The 12,026-nt window shown below is 34.9% G+C and overlaps 1 protein-coding gene across 3 annotated transcripts in view; it reads right to left on the reverse strand.

The window, feature by feature from the left end:
• Positions 1–12,026, reverse strand: part of ARMC8 (armadillo repeat containing 8) — a 107,356-nt gene that overhangs the window by 38,660 nt on the left and 56,670 nt on the right. For all 3 annotated transcript variants that reach the window (XM_019437596.2, XM_019437577.2, XM_019437587.2), the window contains 2 exons: positions 10,890–11,090; positions 8,119–8,214 (listed from right to left, as the gene is read on the reverse strand). In XM_019437596.2, the coding sequence (XP_019293141.1) occupies positions 8,119–8,214; positions 10,890–11,090 (297 nt within the window). The remainder of the gene's footprint in view (positions 1–8,118; positions 8,215–10,889; positions 11,091–12,026) is intronic.

Raw genomic sequence — 12,026 nt, forward strand, 5'->3', positions numbered from 1 at the left:
ACTACATAGCAATTAGTGTCTCATCTCCTTAACTACTTCAGGTTGTAAGCTCCTAGGGGCACCTGGATGGCTCAGTCACTTAAGTGTCTGACTTTGGTTCAGGTCATGAGCTCACGGTTCATGGGTCCAAGCCCTGCACTGGGATCTGCACTGATAACTCAGAGCCTGGAGCCTACTATAGATTCTGTCTCCCCCTCTCTCTGCCCCTCCCCTGCTTGTACTATCTCTCTCTCAAAAAAAACAAAAAAACAAAGAAAGCCAGATGAATAAATGGAAATAAAGCATCTCACTACACAGTTTGTACCAAAAACTATGTGAGAGAAAAGACACATTTTCTGAACCTGATGTTTTTAACCAGCTAATACCAGCTATTAAGTTCCCTCAACTGAAAGCATTTTCAACTATTTTAGACTATCACACATTCTCCTGTAAATTTTCTTGCTATTGTATACCATAATTTGGCTCTAGTAATGGTATTTAACTGTACATGAATAAAGTTATCGTTAACAGCATGGGCTTTGGAGTCAGAGACTGGGATATGATATAGGTGCTATCACTTACAATCTGGGTGGCCTTGGTCACATTGCTGATTTCCTAATCTGCAACAGCTATCTCACAGGGTAGTAGGAGGTTTAAGGGTGATAACATGCCAATGCTTAGCACAGTGTCTAACACACAGTAAATGCTCAATAAATGGTAGCAGTTATGTTAAATTAGGTTTCCTAAATAGGTTATCACTTGATGTAAGTATCTGAGTTATATAATTTTTGTATGCCCCCATACCATGTAACATAATGCTTCATATGTTGTAAAGGCTGAATAGATGTTTGTTTAATACATGAACTGGATCTTTATTTTTCTCTTTGGGATGGTGAAAAATCTTATTCAGGCAACTTTGCTAACCAATATACAGAATCTAATAACATTTCCTACATAACTATTATCCAATTTGTCTGGGGTCCATTATATGCCAAAATCATTCAAACAAGGGAATCAACATGTAGAAAAGTATCCAGTAACAATATCCTATCATCAACACTTGATAATGCCTCTTTTGCAGGAAGTTAGACAACTGACCTCTCCCCGCTCCTGTGGCTTTGGTATGGTCCCATCTTTCTATACTCCATTACAAAGAGGCAAATGGGAATCAGAGTTTTTCACCACACTGGTTTATGGTCATTTATATTTAGCTATGCATTACTAGCATAAGGTGAGCCAATTTTTTCTGTAAAGGGCCAGATAGCAGATATTTCAGGCTTTGTGGCCTTAATGACTGTGTCACTAAGTACTCAATCTGCCACTGTAGTGGAAAACAGCCATAGGCAACACAAAGCAACATGGTTTTATTCCAATAATACTTTACGAATATTTTGTCAATTATATTTCGATAAAACTGAAAAAAAAAACTTTATGGACACAAATTTGAATTTGACTTTTCAAATGTCAGGAAATATTCTTCTTTTGATTTTTTTTTTCCCCCACCAACCATATAAAAATGCAAAAACCATTCTGAACTGGCAGGTTACAGAATTATCACATAGGTAATAAGTACCTACAGGCTATTGTTTGCCAAGCCCTATACTAGCATTTATAATTATGGGGAAAAGTGTAGCAGCAATGGTCCTGGTTCCTTACCACAAACTTGACTTTCTTAAGGTCTACTACTCCACAAATATTGTATCATCCCAAACATTTCATTCATTTCCAGGAAGAATGTTCTGAAAACCCAACTAAGTTACTAATTTTAGAGCTCTACAGATCTAATAAAGATCATATTTTAACGCATTTCTTGGTTTATAAGATATGCCTTAATTGTTAGACTGTAAACAAAATAACCAACTTGTAGTTCATACTTTAAGAATAAGAACTGTAATTCATTGGTTAACGCAACTACAGTACCACAACTAATAACAGAACACTCAATTTTATGTCTCCATTTAATGAAACTCTGAAATAAAAATTCATTACTTCATTTTATAAATACCTCTATTATGTATATAGCATTATCACTCCCAGGTTTGCTTCTTTCAGTATGCTGAAGGCCAACGGTCTCAATTATGTGGGCAAGTGGCAAAACCTGGTGTACTGTCCCAGTTAACTCTTTAAAAATACTTACCATCATGAAAGAATGTTGTAGAGTTCGTTTAAAATTCTTTGGTAGATTAGCCTTAAGAAGATAACTAACAATTTAACCACAGATTAAGTCAAGGAATTCTGAATTCTGCATGAATTTTATTATTCAATAGCAGACCAAGTCCTGAAGAGTGCTACTTCTGTGGTACCGTCGAAAACCTTCAAAATGTTCAAGGCGTTTGCTTCAACACGCAGGCTAAGGCTCAGAAATAATTCCTTGCATCTGCCCAATTTCATGGCAGAGGCAAATACAGAAATTTAACACTGTGCCTTTTAAACGACCGTTTAAAATTACTCAACTTTGCAAAAAATATTTAAAAATATAAATTCATGGTATAATCATACTGTTACCGAGAAGACAAACTAGCAATAAAATCAAGCTACAATGGATAAAAATATTCAAAAGTGAAATGCTCAGGCAAGTTTTTCACAGCAGAAAGATACTAAGAAAAACTGACCTATATTTATAAATATGCTTTAAAATCTTGTAACTTTAAAATTACAGAAGAATTTACATTTGTTCAAAATTTGAACATTTGTATTTGGGTTAGGATTTTATACAAATGATGACCCTTTGGTGAAATGACATCTAAGGCAACCATGAACAGTAATACTTAGATAACCAAAGTTAGGTAGAATTTGGCCTCTTTACTCTTCTCAAGACATCTATTATCTATGATTTTGACCCATTATTGATTTATATTGTAACATACTATTTAACTCCAAGAAACAAATTATATTTGGTGCTTTGGAGAACATGCTACAGCTAAACCAAGAAAAAGTTTTAAAAACCAGTATTTTAAAATCTAAGAGTAAAAAGACATCATTACAACTAAAGAAAAGGCTTATGCTTCTGAAATATATTCTTTTTACTAGAATGAGTAAGTTTTGGAAATTTACAGCATAAAATCACTATCTTCATTGTAAACTCTTAAAAATTTATGCCCCAATGCTGTTCAGCTTTTCTAATACACTTGAAAATGTTTATTTTTAATCTTCCAATGAAATCATTTAAAATATTCTAACAAACGCTTCCATTTATTGAGCACCTACAGGCACCATGCTAAATATTTTAAATACATTAGATATCATCCCCACAATGACCCTGCAGATACAACTTCCTTTGCTAGGAAAAAGTGGGTAGAGAGAAATTCTTTTTGTTTTCCTTTTCTTATTTTTCTCTGCCTTTTCAAAAAAACAAACAAAAAAACTCCACTGTTCAGTTTAAAAAGAAAAAACATCTCACCCTTGGCTATGTTCTTCACATGTAACATACAAACGTCTGTGACTAGATGATTTTTTTTTCCCCCACAAGGAACAAAAACTTAAGATTTCATGTTTTCAATTCTTTAGAATATAAAAAGCATGTAGAAGAAATTAAAAATAATAAAAATATTAATTGCCAAATCGATTCCAAGATAGTTATATTGGTATCACCATGTGCATTTTAATTGGTTCCCAATAATTCTTTCATCCCCTAGAAAATTCTTACTAGCCATTTCTTACTTTTCTCTGACTTACTGAGGTTTTATTATAAATGCTGAGCTTTAAGGCTATGTCTTACTGCTGTTTACCTCACCTCTGCTTTCCCCTTCCCTCCACCCATTGGGTAATGATTATACAATGTAGACAGCTCAATCAATCCAGAAAGAATTAAAACTCTGACATTCATTAATACGGGAGATATTTTACACAGATGTATAACACTGGTCCAGATTCATACTTGTGAATGCTATACATTTTTTAAACTCATACATGTAGACACAAAAATAAACCCCTAAGAAATAATGGTAAAAATTATTTCAAAATTAAACAACTACTACACCATAAACATGTTCTCTTTGATCTATGTCAAACGAGAAGATACACCCTTGGGATTGTCTGCCTATTAAAAAATGGGAATTTCTTGCATTTTCTCTGTGCTAAGTATAGTGAAACTCCTTGCCTATATGATCAGATATAGATTTCCTGTATTTTAAAGCTCGTCTGTTCATATACCTGTGTAACTGCTAATACAGTTATGAAAATTCTTAATGCAGAGAGGCCATACATATATAATTGGATTAAGGGTGCTTAATGATGCAATTTCGCAATATGGTTTACTCATCCATCTGTCCATTCATTTTTTTTGTCATCCATTCCTTCTTCAAGTATTTATTAAGTACAAACTACGCACCTGACAGTGTTGTAGATGCTGGGAATATGGTGATGAGCAAAACATAAAAAAATCCCTGCCCTCATGGAGCTTACATTCTAGTTCCTCAAAAGGGATCTGCAACTAAGATAGAAGTACTCAAAATCCAAGAGGAAAGCTTTCTGAAAAGCTCCATTAGTCAGATACCTTAAAGGAGCAAAGGCTACAATAAGTACTGCATTTAACATTTGTAATGTGTCTTATTTTTATCAAAAATAAAAATCATATCTTACTAAGTTTATTAATTTCCTTGAATTTAATTTATATTTACTACCTATTTTCCTCAATTTACACCTTGTTTATGATAAATTCCTCTAGTTCCTTGAAGAGAGTCAAAGTGAGACAATCCTTTTAAATTTCAAACCTAACTGATGATCAGTAGGTATGAATCAAGTGAGAGTCTTCAAAAGAGCAATTTTTTGTTATAAAGGATTTGGCTTCATAATTACAGGACTGTCTGCCAGCACTGCCTCTGCATGACTTAACTGCTGACTGGAGTTTTGACTGGGGATGCCAATACCTAAAATCATGCTAGGTATCTTCTTCCCTTTTTACTGTCCCATTAAATGAACATATGCTTCTTAGCATTAATATGCAGTAAAGGCTGTCATTAGAGACTAGACTTTGTCTGTCCATGGCAGAGATTACAGCTAATCTTTACCTGGCCCTGCTGTCAGTTACACTTCCTGCTAATGTGCTCTGGACCCTTCTTCCACTGAGCTCTCAATTGCTGCCTCTGCCCTTGCTTTCTCTGACCAAAATCCTTGAATTACAATTCTAAGTTCATTATGGCCAGGCCTCATCTGTTGTCATGCTCAGTGGTCCTTCATCTTTTCTTGGGCTTCTCCCTCTTCATATTACAGCCAACAGTAAGTAATGTTTTCCACTCTCACCAGCAGAACTTTTCCACCCTCCTTAACTTTCTAACAGGACACTGGGAAAATGGTAAACTTCAGTATGCCACAGAGTGATAATGAACGCAGAGCCAGGAATCAGAATACCAACTTTGCTCTGAACAGAAGGATACAGAAAGATCCAAGCATATTAAAGGAAATGCCACTCTGTCTATGGTTTCTGTATTTTCATTTCTATATTTATTCAGCAAATACTTATTGAGTGGTTATTAGGTTCCAAAGACTATTATACAGTTGATTTCTTTTAATGGAAATCCACCAACACTGCTCCAAAGCTGAAGTGGTAAATTTCTAACCTGTAGGTCATATTCAGTCTTTAGCTTAATTTTGTCTACCTCGGAGAGAAGGATTGAGAAACAGAAAAGCAGGCCTTTAGAAGTCTTTAGAAGCAATAAGATAGACTAACTCTACAAAGCGAGAAGGCCTGTATCTTTCTCCTTTATTGCTATGTATACCTCTCACTGTCTCTACCTCTTTGCTCTAGTTTTTTCTCTTCTTCATTCCACCTCATTTCTTTAACTGGCCATTATATGGCAATGGGATATAGGTTATTTTCTGTATTTATTGAATTACATTCCTATTTTTAATTTAAAAGGCAGACCAAATTAACACTTCATATTTTTATCCTAAAACAGTCTTTTTGTTGCTTTTGTTTGGAGGAGTGGGGAGAACAGGGCTACAGTCCTCGAAATTTCTTTCACAGATTCTCTACTCAATTAACTCAGTAACTGGAATTCCACCTTGGCAAGCAAAAATATTGCATTAAAAGATAAAACAATAATAAACATTGTACTTCAAGAATCTACACAAAAAAAGGATACAAAGTTTGTAAGGCATAAGTGTAAAAGGTAAATAACTATTTTATGAAGAAAGCAAATAAAAATCTACTCAGATAGTTATTTCAACAAAAAAAAGGAATAGAAATAAATGCATTCAAAGGAAGAGTTATCATTTACCAATTTTTATACACTGAAAATAAGGATTCTCCACTCCTAAGAACCATTTTCATGCAGATTTTTATCACAAATTATGTATTTTCCATTTGACAATTTCTCTCTTCAGTAGTTGCTATAAACTGTAAATTATTCCAACACTTAATTTCCCAGGATTAAATATCTTCCTAAAAACTCTATAATCCCCATCACATAAGAATGTCACAGTATCTTTTCTTTACCACACAAAAAAATTATAATTATAACTTATTCTTTATTTGTCATCTTTCTACAGAAATTACCAAGATTTAGCCTTGCCAGGAAATTATACACATTATGAATACAAGCTTTAATAGACTACTAATCAGACTATTGTATTCCAAGTATTTCTATAGAACATGATATCACAAATTAAGTCATTAATTCCAAAACAGTAGTTTATTAACAAAAAAGTACAAAGAAGTACAAATGGACATCCTACTTTCCCCCATTATGGTCCATCTATCTATCTCCCTTTCAGTCCATGGCACAGCCTTCTTGAGCTAAAATAGGCAAAATACTTCTCTTTCCAATGAGCCTAATAACCATCCCCAAACAAATCATTACGTATTTAAGTTATACAGTCCATGTCAATTTTTAAAAAATGTTTTATCTATATGAGTTGCTACAAAAGCCTCTTCCCTTGCAATATATCATGTACCTAAACTGAATGAAACATATCAGCATCAACATTCATAAATCATGCTTAGATACAGGGAATATCAGATCATTAGCATATTTGCCTTGAAGTAACAGATGATGAATGAAAGCGTAGAAGTGTCAAAAGGGATTTTCGTAGATATTTACTAAAACACTTCAAGTCAAAAACATCTTGTTAACTAAATTGAGGTACATGGAAAACATTCAGGTTAGTTGTGTTTTTTTGCACTGATTTTTAAATCAAAGCTACTCACATATCTCATCTATTATTTCAATTTTCTTCAGCAATGGTTCCTTTTCAATTTATTTCAATAAACCTATAGTTATTCCATACTTCTCGTTCTACAAGCCCAAAGTACTTCTCTGAATCACAGTAAATTCCCAATACTTTTCGATTTTTCTCACGGGGCTACAGATGGGAGATTTAGTGAACTGCCATGTTCAGTAAACAATGCTCAATTTGCTCTTTCGGCTATAATTCTTCAAGACAGAACATGTGGATTAATTTACTGATGTTCCTAAAAGCCATGTGTAAAATTTATCTTACATTTTTTTTTGAAGGGGAAGCTCCAGCCTTTTAGTTTGTGGAGGCAGCCAGGTCAGAGCTTACTACTATACTTTAGTCCCTGCCTATAACTAGTCTCATGAAGAACAGGAGTTCAGTGTTAGACTAGACTATAGTAACATAAGGTGCTATATCAGTGAAACATTTTTGGGGAACTGGAAAATTCAGATGACCACTCACTAAACATAAAATCATTATTCCACAAAGATTTTATTCACATCAAACTTGCACAGTAGCAAAAAAAAATCAAAACATAACTAAGCCACATATCAAAGAACAATATACAATAAGGATTTGAATTTCTCAATGGCATTGGGAAGTATTTCCATAAATAACATTTACAATTCTAGTGTTAGATCTTTCAAGGTGTCTGAAGCTTCACAGTGCTAGAATTGATTTTTATCAACACATGCAAAAATGTGCAACATAATAATTCATATTAATGACAGAAAAAAGCACGCCAGTTATTTGTCATTCCAGCACGGCCATGCCACTCTATGTTCTAAAAACAAACAACCCCCCAAATCCGGGTCCCATTCATTCTTCAATTATGCCTTTAGTCACTCTGCTTTATTATATTCAAACAGTCACTGTTAGTGCTCTTCACCACGACTTTCAGGCTGACGTCACTCCCTGCCTGCTGGCTGTCAGGACTGGGGGACGCCCCTCTCCCAGACTCACCTTCTTCCGGATGTCTTCATCGTTTGCTCCTAGAGAGGCATAGAGCTTGAATGCAGCCTGGCGGAGTTCATGAGCGTGTTTTAAGTCATGATCAAGCTATGGACGGGGAAACAAAAGGTATATTGCAACTCAGTCTACATATTTCATTTTCAATAAAACTATCTGAGTTGGAAAAAAATTTTAACCACTATTAAGATATTAGTGCTATCATTGAATTCCTGGTTATTTTGGGGTTCTGTTCACATAGGACTGAGCCGCTCCTGTGTTTGTGCCAATATGACCTAGAATGCATGGAGTCTGCTTCTGTCTAAAAGTGGACACCACAACGTTTGACACTGGAATGGTATATGAAAGACCTTTGTGAAACTCTGACCCCTAAACAGCGTTCCTAGAGAGTCGTTTTAGTGGCACTGATGCTTGCTCACACCAGCTCTTTGAAATGCCCTCCTCAAGAACAAGGCACATTCAGGCCTTTCTAGCCTCAGAATACAGCTGGTAAAACTCGAGTGCTGCTACAGTACTTTTAGAAGGTTTTCTTAAACATGAAGAACAGCACTGGCCCGATTTCAGTATTTACTAAGATTTTAGAAAAGAGGGAAACCTTTGTGAAAATCCTTAATAAACAATACACCAAGGTAATGATTGCTATGTATCTATTACAATTACCTGAGATTTATATTCGGAGGCTTTTTTGATACATTTATTAAAATTACCTACTGGTATGAAAACAATTAATGCTAACTTTACACATGTAAAGTTTTTAAATGATCAATTCTTCCATACACCTGTTTTGTCACTAAACCACCACAGATGTGAAATAGAAGCATGTTCTCGCAACACTTTAAATGACTAAATACAAATCGGTAAGTATATAAAGCTTATCAATAATGTACATAATTTTATAACTAATTCACCCAAATGACTACCACTCCAAATGAATTGCCTTTGAAAGGTTCACCTTTATGCAATGATGTTATTTATAACATTCTAAGACCCTTCTTTGAAACTTCCTAAAGAGCTAAGTGGCATATTAGCTACAAAACCCTAACAATGATATATCTTCATCAAGTTAGAGTTTTAAGTTAATTGTTACTGACTGTGGTGTGTGAAGATGAGGAAATAAATCCAGCTGGGTAACATCATTTAGGGTAACAACAGTAGTTCTAAAAATATTTTGATCAAAGCAGGCACTGATGGATTATGGGAGGAACTCCTCAATATACAACACTCATTTTGATGTATAAGTTCTGAAATATCTAAAGTCGTAAGTACTTTCTAGTCATAACATATAGTTAGAATACGGACTTGGATTAACATATACCATGAAAATCATGCATTTATTAACATGCAAGAATTTCCGACTATGGGTCTAGTGTCTATATTTTTATGGTCAGAAACCACTGTATAATCCATCATCAAAAACAGAGGAATAATCTTCTCTATACCAGTTAAATGATTTACACATATGTAGGCCACAAGTTCTTGTAACTATGTTTCCTCACTCTTCTGTCCATCAGAGTATCCCATTTGCCTTGTCTGGACAGTCAACTGAGGGTGTTCATGGGGCCATAGTTAGGACTTGCTCATGTATCTTTATACCAGTGAAATACTGTGTCAGCGTGAGGAAGTCCACAAGGGAAAACAAACAAGGTAGCTGGTTCAATGTAACCCATTACCTGTGCTGCAAAAACAATACCACTAAAGGAAGAGCAGGCACTAACTTTAATACATAGTGTGCATGACTAATACCAGTAACAGTGAAGGTTACTTTGGGCCCTTTCTGAGACAGAGAAAACATAAACCCTTAAGAGTTCATTTTATTTTCAATGTTAAATGCCAAATAAACAGTTGCCTGCCAAATGAAGTTTTGGGAAACTCAGGGGCATGAGAAAGGTCAAGAGGAAAGTTTTTAAAAATTTTACCATTGGGACCACTGGCATCAAAAATACAGTCACATTCATGAAACAGTACTGGTTACTAATTAGGAGACAATCAATGCTCTTTCTACCATGACCTCCTTAAAAAAATAAATAAATAAAACTTTCTCTAATTGAATATTGGTCTCCTATGCTTAGAGAAATGGATATGACAAACAGGCTGAGAAGAACAAAGTCAAAAGACATATCTAGCTATTCTAAGGAACTTACGGTTTGTGAAAAAGTTTGAGAAAAGCACAGTTTGGTTCTTGATGGTCTCAAACTAGAGGTTAAATAGTACTTTAGCTGACACTAGCAGGACCAAAACACAATATAAAACTGAAGCAAGGAAAGAGAAGATGACAAAAGTTAGACAGTGAAAGAGAAAGACAATGGCAGAGAGTAAAATAAGGCCACTCAGTCACCTGTCACAGAACACCCTTGACCTACAGAATGAGAATATAACAACATAGATGATTCTGGGAACTTACACAGGATTAGATGATGTTGCTGTAATTAGATGATGTTGCTGTAACTTACACAGGATTAGATGATGTTGCCCAGCTTAGATACACCATTATTTTGGGGTTTTAGTTGGAAATTAGGGACATAATTTTCTTCCTTCCTGATTTCCTGCTTAGTAAAAACTTTCTGGTAATTACATGAAATAGACTGGATTCAAAAACCCATAAAACATCATCTATGTTATCAAAGATTCCTTCACTTAAAGGAAGATTCCTTTATTTAAAAGGGCTCTGAACTGTAATTATCAATTGGTTCAAAGTTGTGAGCAGTAAGAAAACCTTTTAAAAAAATCCCTTGGCTTGAGCTGCTGAAAAGGAAAACAGAACATACCCTTTTAATATCAGTGATGGCACTCACTGAGCTGGGATACTTGAAATAATCAGCAAGCATGGCAATGAGGTGATCAGTTATGCTAGCGATTCTCTGTAGCTCAACATCTGGTTCAATCAGATAGGCGAGTGTCTCAGCTCCTTCAACTCTCTCCTCTAGTAATCTCTCCTTACTGCACATTCGAACCAAACAAGGCAGTGTCTGGAAGGTAGTGAAATTAATTATTGGCTTTGTGGTAAAGGCAAAAGCTTGATGGAAAGCATAAAATAAGTGAATCAACTCAACGGTTTTTAGTGGCAGTCATGTTTGTTATCAAATGTTTGAATAAAGACTTTCACAGAATAAAAAGGTTTTTTTGGAATGTAAAAACAAAGTTCAGTGTATATTAATCATTTGTGCTGGCATACCCAATCTAATCATACAACAGAAGTGCATTAATACAAACTCTCATCAGGCCTTTGTGATGGATAAAATTGAAACTTTATTGTACAACCTACAAAAGACATTTAAGAATCTCTAATAAATCATGTGTGATGTTTCTGTTCCACCTATTTATTTACTTAAAAGACATCCAGCAGTTTAATCAGGAACAACTTTGCCTTAGAAAAAGTATGCTATCTTTTCCTTAGCGAATAATATGGATGGGATGGCTTTTATTTTTTGTTTGGGGATCAATACCTACAGTTGCAAAATCAAAATACAACTTTAAAAATTCAGTGATCTTACCATTACTCAGATTTCATGAGTTTTCCTTTAAGTGAGTAAAATGCATCCATCACAGTTCCTAGGTTTTCCAAGTAACTCCCTAAAATGACTGTATCTACTAGTCCAATTTTACCTGAGGTCCTTCAAAAATCTTAGTGCTGGTCTTGGTAATTTATCTACATTAGGTCCTTGATAAGAAAAAAAAAATCCCATGTATTTATTATTTCTTCTTCTTTTTTAAATTTTGAACATGAGCCGGGGAGGGATAGAGGATCCGGAAGTGGGCTCTGCACAGACAGCAGCAAGCCTGATGGGGAGCTCAAACACATAAACTATGAGATCACGACCCGATCTGAAGTCGGACGCTCAACTGACTGAGCCACCCACGTGCCCCTATTTATTTCTAAGGCTGATGAACCCACTTTAAAGAAT

The sequence above is a fragment of the Panthera pardus genome, unplaced genomic scaffold (assembly GCF_024362965.1).
Source record: "Panthera pardus isolate Hobbes unplaced genomic scaffold, ASM2436296v1 HiC_scaffold_16, whole genome shotgun sequence".
Lineage (NCBI taxonomy): Eukaryota > Metazoa > Chordata > Mammalia > Carnivora > Felidae > Panthera > Panthera pardus.